Source organism: Macaca fascicularis, chromosome 6 (assembly GCF_037993035.2).
Source record: "Macaca fascicularis isolate 582-1 chromosome 6, T2T-MFA8v1.1".
NCBI lineage: Eukaryota > Metazoa > Chordata > Mammalia > Primates > Cercopithecidae > Macaca > Macaca fascicularis.
The window spans coordinates 84,385,995-84,400,171 of NC_088380.1; the positions used below are offsets into that span (position 1 = coordinate 84,385,995).

At 35.3% G+C, this 14,177-nt stretch overlaps 1 protein-coding gene across 10 annotated transcripts in view; it reads left to right on the plus strand.

Annotated features, from left to right (window-relative positions):
- The window catches only part of ZFYVE16 (zinc finger FYVE-type containing 16), a 65,265-nt gene that overhangs the window by 31,770 nt on the left and 19,318 nt on the right, over nucleotides 1-14,177 (plus strand). For 9 of the 10 annotated variants that reach the window (XM_005557272.5, XM_073993689.1, XM_015451638.4 and 6 more), the window contains 8 exons: nucleotides 185-327; nucleotides 2,939-3,317; nucleotides 4,530-4,652; nucleotides 5,519-5,674; nucleotides 6,532-6,756; nucleotides 10,444-10,526; nucleotides 11,221-11,325; nucleotides 11,704-11,851. In XM_005557272.5, the coding sequence (XP_005557329.3) occupies nucleotides 185-327; nucleotides 2,939-3,317; nucleotides 4,530-4,652; nucleotides 5,519-5,674; nucleotides 6,532-6,756; nucleotides 10,444-10,526; nucleotides 11,221-11,325; nucleotides 11,704-11,851 (1,362 nt within the window). Of the gene's footprint in view, nucleotides 1-184; nucleotides 328-2,938; nucleotides 3,318-4,529; nucleotides 4,653-5,518; nucleotides 5,675-6,531; nucleotides 6,757-10,443; nucleotides 10,527-10,991; nucleotides 11,326-11,703; nucleotides 11,852-14,177 lie in introns of those variants that run through there. The other variant, XM_073993691.1, reaches the window with a different exon arrangement.

Genomic DNA, 14,177 nt, shown 5'->3' on the forward strand with positions numbered 1-14,177 from the left:
ACAGACTCCACTCAGGGTAGAGGGATCACAAAAGGCTATTTCTCTAGACCTTTGTAGCCCTGAGAATTCAGGGATTGCCAGTGGATAGCAAAAAGCTTTTGAAAACATTTCCTGATCTATTTGGCATTAAATCATTGTCATATTACCAGATTAAAATGTTTTACTTTTTCAATTGGGATTCTAGGACTGTGCTCCAAAGAACAGAAGAGAGTATGGTTTGCAGATGGTATATTGCCCAATGGTGAAGTTGCAGATACAACAAAATTATCATCTGGAAGTAAAAGATGTTCTGAAGACTTTAGTCCTCTTTCACCTGATATGCCTGTGGTAAGGAATTCAAACAATAACTTATTGACTAAATAAAATTTTATTTCATAGATAATTCCTGGTGTGATTTTATTAGAGTACTTTTTTTTTTAAAACACTTAGAGCTTCCTAAAATAAGAGATGTATTGATATACTGAATACATTTTAGATTTTATCCCCTTAAAAAAAAAAGAGAGAGATAGTCTTGCTGTGTTGTCCAGGCTGGAGTGCAGTGGCATAATTACCACTCACTGCAGCCTCTAACTCCTGGGCTCAGGTGATGCTTCCACCTCAGCCTCCCAAGTAGCTGGGATTACAGATGTGAGCCACCATGTCTGGTTTAGACTTTACTGTTTAAAAAAAAAAAAAAGATTTTTTTTAATTACTTTTTTTTTTTTTTTTAAGAGACATGGTCTCACTATTTTGCCTAGGCTGGTCTCAAACTCCTGATCTTTAGTAATCCTCCCATCTCATCCTCCTGAGTCATTGAGATTACAGGTATAAATCACCACACCTGGCAGATTTTACCTTTTTTTTTTTTTGAAATGGAGTCTCTGTTGCCCAGGCTGGAGTGTAATGGCGCCAATTTCAGCTCACTGCAACCTCCGCCTCCCGGGTTCAAGCGATTCTCCTGCCACAGCCTCCCAGGTAGCTGGGATTACAGGCACCCACCACCACACCTGGCTAATTTTTGTATTTTTAGTAGAGATGAGGTTTCACCATGTTGGCCAGCTGGTCTCAAACTCCTGACCCCAAGTTATCTGCCCATCTCGGCCTCCTAAAATGCTGGTTATAACAGGAGTGAGCCACTGCACCTGGCCCAGATTTTACTTTTTTAAATGTCAGTTTAAGGGACTGTTTCTCACACTTTCGGCCTCAGGACCCCTTTATACTCTTAAAAGTTATTGAGCACCCTAAAGCACTATAGGTTTTGTGGGTTATACCTATTGATAATTACTATATTAAAATTAAAATTCAGAAATTTAAATATTTATTAACTAATTACAAAATAAGGCTATTACATTAGCAGAAATAATATTTTATGAAAAAAGTTTTTCAGAACAAAAATTTAGTGAGAATAGAGGCATTGTTTGCCTTTTTGCCAATTTCTTTAAATGCCTGACTTAATAGAAGACAAACATATTCTCACATCTGGTTCTACATTCTGTGTGTTGTGATACTTTTTTTTTTGGTTAAATTATATGAAAAAAATTGTAGAACCGCACCAATTCCCTGAAAGGGTCTTGGAGACCCCAGGGATCTCTAGACCACATTTTGAGAACCACTGGTTTGGGGAAATGTAACAGATTTAGTAATTTAATTTATACTAAGATCTATTTAGTTATTTTCAAACATTCAAGAAAGTATGTGATGATGATAACTTATGCTTGCATTTGCATAAATGTACTAGATGTTAAACATAAGATATATAATACAGAATCCCAGATCACTAAGAATTCTCATTGTAAAGTGGCACATACTCATAGAAGCAAGTATAAATGTATGAATTAGTAATGTTTTATGCATTAAATAGATTTATTGAGCATCTACTCTGTGCCAGTCACCTGGTTGATTCTAGCTACATACATATATTAGAAAAGATGGATACTAGGTCGGCTGCGGTGGCTCACCCCTGTAATCTCAGCACTTTGGGAGGCCGAGGTGGGTGATCACCTGAGGTCAGGAGTTCAAGACCACCTGACCAACATGGCAAAACCCCGTCTATACTAAAAAAAATACAAAAATTACCCGGGTGTTGTGACGCATGCCTGTAATCTCAACTACTAGGGCAGGCTGAGGCAGGAGAAAATCACTTGAACCCAGGAGGCAGAGGTTGCAGTGGGCCAAGATTACGCCACTGCACTGCAGCCTGACAACAGGGTGAGACTCCATCTCAAAAAAAGAAAAAAAAAGATGGATACTTACCGGCTCTGTTGAAGTTTATATTTGGTAGAAACATACGCTGTTTGTCAAGAGTTCATGAGCTACACTTTACAAATAGCTGTAATTACCATGGGTATGTTTCCTAGCTAGCACCTACTGTCAATCTATATTAATGAAAACTCTGAACAGGCTAGTAAATATTGAGTTCATAAATGGTTCTTATTTCATATTGACTTTGTACAGTCTAAAAAGAAAAAGGCTTTTTTGAAATAGTCTTTATGGGTAGTTTATTCCAGGTGGTTACTCTTGTGGAATATAGCTAATGCGCTGCTTCCTAACCACTCCCCTCCCCTTCTTCCTACCTTGTCCCTCCTCCCTACCCACCCAAGGGTTTTTGGCTATCATAAGAAGGGGAGAGCCTTGGATTGAACTAAGCTTGCTCACTGTGTGATATGATATGGGATCTTGAAGTTCTTCTTGCCTCATTTTTCCCAGTCTTAATATTAAGTCATTAATACCTACCTGAGCATGCAGTAAAACTAAAACTTTATACTTCTAAATACGTTATGCTCCTGAATTTGAAGAATCAAAATGGTACTGTTTCTTGGGAAATTTGACTTTAAGGGAATTTCTGAGCCCATTTTGGTTTTATTCTTACCAAAAAGATGTTTGGCTATAGTGATCTCATTTCATAGTTGAACAGAGAATATGAACTGATTTGTTAATTTTTTTATTCCATGTTTTACAGACAGTAAACACAGTGGATCATTCCCATTCTACTACAGTGGAAAAACCAAACAGTGAGACAGGAGATATTACAAGAAATGAGATAATTCAGAGTCCTATTTCTCAGGTTCCATCAGTGGAAAAATTGCCTATAAACACAGGAAACGAGGGGTTACCTACTTCTGGTTCATTTACACTAGATAATGATGTTTTTGCAGAAATTGAAGAACCATCTAGTGCTACTGTTGCCTTAGTTAACAGCAATTTACCTATTGCTGGTATTTCAGATTATAGGTTACTGTGTGATATTAACAAGTACGTTTGCAATAAGATTAGTCTTCTACCTGATGATGAGGACAGTTTGCCCCCACTTCTGGTTGCATCTGGAGAAAAGGGATCAGGTAGGAGAGCAGTTATTTAAATTTAAAAAAATTAAAAACTATATATTGATCAATTTTGTCTGTGACATATGAAATGGATTTTCTTAAAACTTACTTTGGTTGCAGTATGTACTAGGGCTGGTAACTTGTTTACAGAAAGTCTTACTATATTAAAAACAAATTCTAGAAGTATTTGAACTTTTATGATCCAGTTATCACATCTGGCTCCCTAATTTCAAATGACGCAAACTCCAGTGCAATAGGGAAGCTCGTAGACCTTTAGTCTGAAGAAATGTTTCCATTGTATTAGAATTTTGACACCGTATTATTACTTTTTTTTTTTTTTTTTAATGAGCATGATACCTAAAGAAAAGAGCATTAAATTGGATGGCAAAGCTAGGAAGTTTAGTTCCTTGTCTGCTACTTGTTACATCTATGACTTGTAATGTGTTATTTAATCTCCTTGGGCCTCAGTTTCCTTCGTAAATAGAGAGAACCTAGATGATTTCTAAGGTCCTTTTCAAGCAGGAGATTCTATGGCTAACCCCCACCCCAGAGTGGTTTCTAGGATAGACACTTGTCACTCCAGGCGTTATGTCACATGGCGGTTCTCTGTGTGATAGTGTAGGGGAATGAAGCTTCGGATCTCTGTTCTGTCAGCAGGAGCCGCTACATGAATCTAGGTGTAGTGGCAAAAATATAGTAAGCCCTGTTCTTTGTGTGTGCCATGCGTATCTTTCTATTGATTGTCAAGATTTTTTATTTTATTTTTATTTATTTTTTTGCTACCTGGTCACTGATATAGGCATATAGTAGCAAGTGCTGACATAGGCATGTGGTAGCAAGCAGCATATATAACGTGGGTCTAGACTACTTTCACAGACTTGTACATTTCAAAAATTTTAAATGGAGTGCCTGCCAAACTGGAATCCACTTTATAAAAACGTTTGTCTTAAAACTTTGAAGGTGCTAAAATTGTATACATTTGCTGTTTAATCAACATATTGTAAATATACTATATGCATTACAGTATTAATAACTTTACATGGAAAGAAAAGTAAAAATTACTATTTAACAGTTGTCTAGGTTTTTGACTGATTTTATGAAGCATGTTTGCTTTTGTTTTTAAATTTGATCAGGCCACTGGTGGATTTATAAATTTGTTTTTTTCTCATTTGTAAGCATATTTAACAGGATATTTATCCTGATTAATATATTACTTTCATCATTTAGTGCCTGTAGTAGAAGAACATCCATCTCATGAGCAGATCATTTTGCTTCTTGAAGGTGAAGGCTTTCATCCTGTTACATTTGTCCTAAATGCAAATCTGCTCGTGAATGTCAAATTCGTATTTTGTAAGTAATAATTTATCCTTATTTCCTTAATTGGTAAGCAGGATTTCTCAATTAATTACATCTTCAGGTTAGATTTTGACTGGCATTGGTGAAAAATAACCAGGATTGGATATTGGTTTTTCAGCCATATGTGACTGTAAATAAATTTTGCAAATTTATGTTCAGTAGGACTTGAAACATGAGCTTACAGATTTGTGTTAGCATCCCTCAGTCAATCTTAGGTTTAGGTCATGAGCTTATATAGCTGAGCTGTATTTTGATTCTCATGATACAATTGACTATATCTCCTGTGGCTTTTAGATAAATTGAAATTTAGTAACCGAAATAAGCAGCAATTCTGATTTAGTAGCAGTAAAGACAGTTTTAAAGTAAGTGACATGTGACCTAATTAAAGAGTAAGGAAGTAATCCTTAATGATTAATAATCCTCACTACTCCATAATGCATCTGTCAGCTTTTCATTCTATTTGAAACTAGATTCTTATCCACTACATTTCAGCATTTAGTGTGTCTTTTATTTTAATGTTATTTATTAATTGGCTCCCTATGATAATCCTTTTTCTTACTTTATATGAATCTTACACAATTCAATTTAAGGTTTTCATAAGAAGAACTTTGGGAACACAAGGAATTTGAAAAGTTATGGCTGGGTGTGGTGGCTCACGCTTGTAATCCTAGCACTTTGGGAGGCCAAGGTGGGTGGATCGCTTGAGGTCAGGAGTTCGAGACCAATTTGGCCAACATGGCGAAACCCTGTCTCTGCTTTAAAAAAAAAAAAAAAAGAAAAGTTAAATGCAGAAACAATTGTTCTTCGTTTTTTGGTTAATAAAAGTTGACCTTAATAGTTATATTCTTTTATCATCTAAGATTCCTCAGACAAATATTGGTACTTTTCAACCAATGGATTGCATGGCTTGGGACAGGCAGAAATTATTATTCTATTGTTACGTTTGCCAAATGAAGATACTATTCCTAAGGACATCTTCAGACTATTTATCACCATATATAAGGATGCTCTAAAAGGTATGGCATTTTATTTTGAACTGTTCAGACTAGGGAATGGATAAATTTGTTAAAGGCATTTATGCTTTTGGCTGTGCTAGCTATACTAAAGAATTATTTCTTGAAGAGATTGCTGATTTCTGAAAATAGCTTAATAATTACTTTGTCTCTTTAAAACTAACATTTTATGTGATTAGTGGTCTATATGCAGATTTTTGTATTTAAAAAATGGAAATATATCCTTGATTTTTTTTTTTTTTTTTTGAGACAGTGTCTCCACCCAGGCTGGAGTGCAGTGGCACAATCTTGGCTCACTGCAACCTCTACATCCCGATTCAAGCGATTCTTCTGCCTCTGCCTCTCAAGTAGTTGGGATTACAGGCACTTGCCATCATGCCCAGCTACTTTTTGTATTTTTAGTAGAGGCAGGGTTTCAGCATGCTGGCCAGGCTGGTCTAGAACTCCTGATCTCAAGTGACCCGCCCGCCTCAGTCTCCCAAAGTGCTGGGATTACAGGCGTGAGCCACTGTGCCTGGCCTGCCTGCTTGTTTTTTAAATGTATCTATGTAATTTCCTTACTGTCTGTACAAGACTAGGAGATTTGATAATTTTTCACATGATCATGCAGTAAGGAGAAAAACTGAACGGTTGGAAACATTTTCAAGTTTTTGTTCATAATCCCCAATATCCAGGAATAATTGGGAGCTTTGTGTACAGAAGGTATTTAATAGATGCTTTTGCAAGAACAGAAACAAGAAAAAAAAACTATAGTGTCTTAACTTAAGACAGTTTGTATTGGGATATTCAAACTCAGAACATTTCTTCAAAACAATAACAAAACAACTTAAAATCTTTTTACTAATGATTTTATTTTGCAGGAAAATACATAGAAAACTTGGACAGTATTACCTTTACTGAGAGTTTTCTCAGTAGCAAAGATCATGGAGGATTCCTGTTTATTACACCTACTTTTCAGAAACTTGATGGTCTCCCATTACCAAGTAATCCTTTTCTTTGTGGAATTCTTATCCAGAAGCTTGAGATTCCCTGGGCAAAGGTTTTTCCTATGCGTTTAATGTTGAGATTGGGTGCAGAATATAAAGGTAAGTTTTAGAGTAATAAGTTAAATTGCATATTTTCAAAGAATGTAAAGACTTTCAGGGAATCATTAACATCAATTTTAATGGATTAATGGAACTACTTTTATTTTGCTGTGCTTCTAAAGTTCTAAGACAACCCTCTTCTGCTACCAGGTTGGTCTAGATAACTGTGGTATATCTTCAAGTTTCTAGATGTTCATAAGTTATTTTATTACCTAAAACTTTTCTTCTTAAATTTCAGAACAAAACAGAAAACTTTCTTTCACAGTACAGGTTGAGTATGCTATATCTGAAATATATTGGATCAGTTTTTTGGATTTTGGACTTTTTTAGATTCTGGAATATTCACAGAATACATACCAGTTGAGCATCCCAAATTCAAAATCTGAAATGCTCCAGTGAGCATTTCTTTCGAGCATCACGTTGGCATTTGAAAAAGCTATAGGCCGGGCAAGTGGCTCACGCCTATAATCCCAGCACTTTGGGAGGCCAAGGTGGGTGGATCACATGAGGTCAGGAGTTCGAGACCAGCCTGGCCAACATGGTGAAACCCTGTCTCTACTAAAAATACAAAAATTAGCTAGGTGAGGTGGCAGGTGCCTGTAATCCCAGCTACTCAGGAGACTGAGGCAGGAGAATCACCTGAACCTAGGAGGCAGCTTTGCAGTGAGCTGAGATCGTGCCTTTGCATTCCAGCCAGGGTGACAGAGCAAGACTATGTCTCAAAAAAAAAAAAAGAAGAAAAAGTTACAGAGTTTAGAGCATTTTGGATTTTAGGTTTTTAGATTTGGGATGTTCAACATGTGTTAATTATTTTTGCTAAAATTTTCTTAAAAGTATCTACTGTTGGGAGTTTGTTATGTTGCCTGCATATTAAGAAGGTAAATCATTGCCTCTCTCCATTTTTCTATATTATAAAGCCAAACATAAAGGATTTTTGGGTTATCAGTGCTATTGTTTTCAGTTACTGACTATAATTAAAAGCTAACTATTTTTAGGGAAGGAAGTACTTAGAAATTGTGGTTATTTTTCTAAGCTTGATTATTCTTATTTTTATATTCTGATGTTTATCTCTCAAAGGTGATATAGCCTGTATCATTCATGTGTATGGGCATGTGTGTGTATTTACTTATCTACCCTTGACACAACTGGTGATTCTAAAGCTGCTGTGATGTTTATATATATGGTGATTTCTGAGTTAGAATCATTTCTAGTGTTAAACTTTTTTGAATTCCCACTGTATCTTTTATCTCTGACTTTTTTCAAGAAATATATTTATTGCATTTGAAGTACATCACGTCTAATGAACTTTTTAGACATTTGATTCTAATATAAGTTGGTAGGGATTTTCTTGGAGGAAAATTAAATGTTGAGAAGCTATAAAAGTGGTGATTACTATTTCAGAATAGACAAATTAAAAAAAAAGGGATAATCTATTTGGCAAATTTTATTAAATTGTGATTTTGGGGATGAGTGTTCCTTACCATTTAAGATTTATATGTGTGATGCTATTAACTTGTGGGAAGAGTAACAAAATTTAATTTGCATCTCAGGTTTCGTACTGTGTGAACCAAAGAGCTTAAGACATTTCACTTTAAGCCAAATGTTTCATCAATTCAACCCAGTATTTTGCCTCTGATTTAATATTTTTTAATAGAAGATTAGGGGAATAAACTAGCTAATCAAATTATTATGGAACATGTCTGTAAGTATGGACAGTATTTTTGCCAGTAGCACTTCTAGATAGTCTGGTTTTCTCACACTGAAGGTTGGAGAATCATGGAGCAATATGAAGGGCTTCTCGTAAATCATAGGGATTGGAACTGCAAAGCTATGATAAGCTATTTAGTAGTAATAAGGGGAAATTGTCAGTTATATATAATAGTTAATTCGCCTCAGCTGTTTTCTGAATTCTTTCTGTCCTACTAGATTTTACATAGACTGGCACTTTGACATTATTGGTGCCCATGTCTTTTTAGATGTGAACTCTGTGTGTGTGTGTGTGTGTGTGTGTGTGTGTGTGTGTGTGTGTATTTTGTTACAGAGGTAACGTACATTTGAAAAAACTAATGTGAAAGTTAAAGTCCCAAGAATAAAGACTGAAAGTAACTGTCTCAAATTAGTAATTTTTAAATGCTTTTGAAAATATCTGTGGTTTTATTCTGAGATCACTGGTTTTGAATACCATTAAATGTTCAAATAGATGATTTATGAGGTCCCATTGTAACTCAGATAGTATGTCATTCTAAGCTATAACCTGTTGAGAACAGTGTTTTAAACAAAATTACCTCTTCATATTGCAAAGGATGCCCCCTTATTCATATAAGGCAAAAAGTTACCAGTTAATCATGTCCTTTATCATTTGTATGTCTTTTAACACTAATGTCTTGTATTTTTTTTGAATCTAGACCCACTGTCCTTCAAATAACTTAGTTGCCTTTTTAGAATTACAAAATATGTTTGTACTAGCAAGAATATGACTACTTTGACTTAAGTCTTTAAAGCAGCTAATGTTGGGTATGTGGTGCTTCTTTAGAATTTTAAGAAAGTGTATTTGTGTAATAGACATTAAAGAGATTAGTTTGCTTAAGACCTAACTTGAGAACTGAAGGTTACAAATGTGTCTGTGTGTTATCACTATAGAAATAGTCTTGCCTTCTTTCCTTCAGAATCCCTGCTGCGTTGCCAGTAAGGTCTCTTTTCCTTTTTGGTGTCCAGTATTTATGGTGCTCTAAAGAAAGAACATAGTTAGGTAACCAACCTCATGTCCCTTCCCTTTTTGTGCATTAGTTTCCCTGACTCTATCTGTATATTTCTTTTATCATGCTGAACCAATAACTTTAAAAGTTTACGACCATTCATAAATTAGCACAATTGAATATTAATTATGAATGCCTTAAAAGTCTTTAGTTCTTTGTATTTATCTTTAAATTATCAGAAATTTATAGAGTTCTAACCAGTTATCATAATTTTCCACCCCCTATAATTTTGCAGAAACAAGATGTATAATGAAAAGATTAAATACTTTGGAATCAGACAAGCCTAGTTCCAAATCTGTTTCACCAATTATTAACTTAGCCACTAGGAACAAGTTGATTCATTTCTGTGTCTCAGCTTTCTCATTTATGAAATAGTATAGACACACTCATTAGGTTGTTGCTGGATTTAAATAAGATAACGTATGTATAGTTCCCAGTTCAATGTAGCATCTAGTAGATACATAGATAAACAGTGTTAATATTATCTCTTGGCTGAGTGTGGTTGCTCATTCCTGTAATTCCAGCACTTTGGGAGGCCAAGGTGGGCAGATCACCTGAGGTCAGGAGGTTGAGACCAGCCTGGCCAATATGGTGAAACCCTGTCTCTACTAAAAATACAAAAATTAGCCGGGCGTGGTGACATGCGCCTATAATCCCAGCTACTTGGGAGGCTGAGGCAGGAGACTTGCTTGAATCCTGGAAGCGGAGGTTGCAATGAATCGAGATCGCACCGCTGCATTCCAGCTTGGGCAACAGAGTGAGACCTTGTCTCAAAAAAAAAAAAAAAAAAATTGTCTCTCTCCCTTAAGAACTGATTGGGTGATATTTTTACATAATGTTTGTTTGTAGAATGAGAATTGAAGGTAATAAATTCAATAATTTGGGCTTTTTTTTTTTGTTATAGTAACCAGTTTTCCTTTCTTATGTATAGCATATCCTGCTCCTCTAACAAGTATCAGAGGCCGAAAATCTCTTTTTGGAGAAATAGGACACACTATTATGAACTTACTTGTTGTGAGTAATTGAACTATTTTATTAGGTGTTTTTATACTGTTACTTTAAAACTTTATTTAGCAAAGTTTACACATTTATATTTTCCTACTTTAATTTGCCATGTTTGGTATAATGACCATTCATTTACAATAAATCCTAATTATTTTAACATATTAGTGCTCAGTTTTTGATGAATTGCTTTTGTAGAACATACTATCTCCTCATGTATGTGTACCTGATTCTAATTGCCTTTTGATTCATTCTCCTGCAGTTCTTGGATGTTTAGGTAATGTAATAACTCTATACAGACCTCTTAAAGTTGTTGAAACTTTTGTAAATGTATTAGTAAAGTCAGTCAGTCTTGTGATTTTGAGCAAATTATGACCTTAGTTTTCTCGTTTATAATAGGAAGTGTTGGATTAGATGATACCTAAAGTTCCCTTCCACTTATACTTTTTGTAATTTTGTGTTTCCCTGTTACCATAGAAAAATATTTCAGTGGACTCACTTGTATTTATCCATGCATAGTTTGAAGACCTTTTCTATTTTGGAAGTTCTGTAACTAGAAAGAGGAGATACCCTAAATACTACAAAATTTTTCCTGAGAATCATATTCTTTATTACTGTTGTGGAGAAGGATTTCTTAAAGAAGGATTTAATGGATGGAAAAATGCTCATGGTTAGTAGTTTATGGTAATGCGATTATTCTATGTAGGACCTTCGAAATTACCAGTATACCTTGCATAATATAGATCAACTATTGATTCATATGGAAATGGGAAAAAGCTGCATAAAAATACCACGGAAAAAGTACAGCGATGTAAGTATAATTGTTTTATTCAAATGACAATTATTGAACATTAGAGTTCCTTAGAATTGTGTCACATTAAATTTTTTGTTTTGAATTAGACTATCTAATGTATTATGGCAACAAACATTGTTTTTGAAATTATAGAATTTGTTTGCTAGTAAATAATCTGTTTGATCATATTTTTTTTCTCCTTACTGTTTTATTGAGGTGATTACTGTTCAACTGAAGTGATTTTATTTTAAAACATTTGTTTCTATCACATTCCCAGGGAGTTGTCCAGACCAAAGCTTGACGATTATGAAGCTGGTCAGGAACGTGGCTCTTAGAATAGGCATACAATGTTAAAAGTGTTTCTAAACAAATGTTGTTGTTTTTGTTTCTTTCCAGGTAATGAAAGTACTAAATTCTTCTAATGAGCATGTCATTAGCATTGGAGCTAGTTTCAGTACAGAAGCAGATTCTCATCTAGTGTGTATACAGAATGATGGAATTTATCAAACCCAGGCCAACAGTGCCACTGGCCATCCTAGAAAAGGTGAGCATCATGGTTCCTAGTGCTAATTTATAAAACCACCTCAATTAATAGAATTCCTTTCAAGGGGGAAATATATGTATATTTACTTAATTGCTGAATTGTTGGTGATAAAACAGTATGCTTTGAAATTTTAGCTACACAACAGATTTTAAAATTGCTTCTAATTTTTGTTTATCTCTTGGACTGCATTAGGCTTACAGACTTGGAAGACTGTATTCCTTTTGATATCTTTAGGTTTAGTATATCCCATAGGGTGGGAGTCTTTCTTTGAGTAGTTTCTTTCTGAAATAAGGTATTTCTTTTCACATTTGTTCACTCTCTGCTCTGACTCCTCTTAGTTTGGGGAGCACAGGGTGATAAGGGTAGGAATGATTTATAAAACATAACAAGCAGCATCTGTGAATGACATTACTCTCGGTTCTGGCTGAATGGCTTCAGTGATTGCTATGATTACCAAACCCTTGCAGTAGAAGGCCTAACAAATTGAAAGTCAAATGGAAGCATTTCATAAAATTAATAAATTATTATAGGATAACATACTTAAAATAGTCTTGACATCCTGGCTGCTAGTAAAATTTTTTCCTCTGCTTATAAAAGTAATATATACTTATTTGTAGTAAGCTTGGAAAATACATTTTGAAAAGTAGTAAAAGAGGCCGGGCGTGGTGGCTCACGCCTGTAATCCCAGCACTTTGGGAGGCTGAGGCAGGCGGATCACGAGGTCAGGAGATCGAGACCATCCTGGCTAATACGGGGAAACCCCGTCTCTATTAAAAATACAAAAAATTAGCTGGGTGTGGCGGCACGCACCTGTAGTCCCAGCTACTCGGGAGGCTGAGGCGGGAGAATGGTGTGAACCCGGGAGGTGGAGCTTGCAGTGAGTCGAGATCGTGCCACTGTACTCCAACCTGGGTGACAGAGCGACAGATTGAGACTCCATCTCAAGAAAAAACAAAGAAAAGTAGTAAAAGAGAAAAGTGCCAAGCTATGGTCACTATTGACATTTTACTGTATATCCTTCTTATATTAACATATGTTAAATAGATGATTTTATACTGGATAGTTATACTTTTATATTGTACTTTATCACTTAACATGATATTGGCATTTTTGCCACTAAAATTTAACAACTTTTTAATATGTATTTGTTGAATAGGTATATTTTTACGTGGTAAAATTTAAGTTATTAATATTTATAGTGAAAAATCTCCTTTCCTCCCTTGACCACCCAGCCATCCTCTTACTTTCCCTACAGGCAACCAAACCAGTGTTATCAGTTCTTATATATCCTTTCAGAGACATTTTTGTTTTAATATATATTTAAGAAATACACACACACACCTATCTCTTTCTTCCACTTTTTTAGACAAGTCCTAATATTTGCTCCATTCTATACCTTGTTTTTTTGTTGTCGTTAACACACTTTGGAGATTATTCTATGTTTGTGTATAAAGAGCTTTTATATTCTACAGAACTTTCCATTTTATGTGTTGTACGTCATTTAACTGTCGCTTATTGATGGACATAAGTTGTTACCAATCCTTAGGGGCTATTTATAAAAACGCTATAGTGCATAGTTTTGTACACATGCTGTTTTGTACACATTTGAACCTATCTGTAAGATAAATTCCTAGAAGTGGAATTGGTGTGTCAAAGGATACATTTACTTGTAATTTTAATAGAAAAATGCCAAGTTAGGGCTCCAGAAAGACTGTTCTGATTTGTGCTGTCACCAGTAGTGAATGTTTGATTTCCTACACCCTCAGTAATATAGGCACAAACATTTAAAACAGTATAATACTCCATCAATTGTTAATAAAACCATTAAATTATTTAATAAATTTATTAATTTATTAAATATAAATTTATTTATTTATTTATTTATTTGAGACAGAGTCTCGCTCTGTCATCCAGGCTGGAGTGCAGTGGTGCGATCTCGGCTCACTGGAACCTCCACCTCCTGGGTTCCAGCAGTTCTGCCTCAGCCTCCTGAGTGGCCAGGATTATAGGTGCCTGCCACCACTCCTGGCTAATTTTTGTATTTTTAGTAGAGACGAGGTTTCATCATGTTGGCCAGGCTGGTCAGGTGATCTGCCCTTGACCTCAGGTGATCCACCCTTGACCTCAGGTGATCCGCCCTTTTTGGCCTCCCAAAGTGCTGAGATTGAGCCACCAATCTGGTGGCATGAGCCACTGCATCCAGCCGCATTAACTTATTTTAATGTAATATTTTATCTCTCTTTTTTTTGTTTTTATAATTAGTTTTCTAGTGTAAGTTGTGTGGGTATAACATTTATTGAGTACTTATGTACATATCCACATTCTG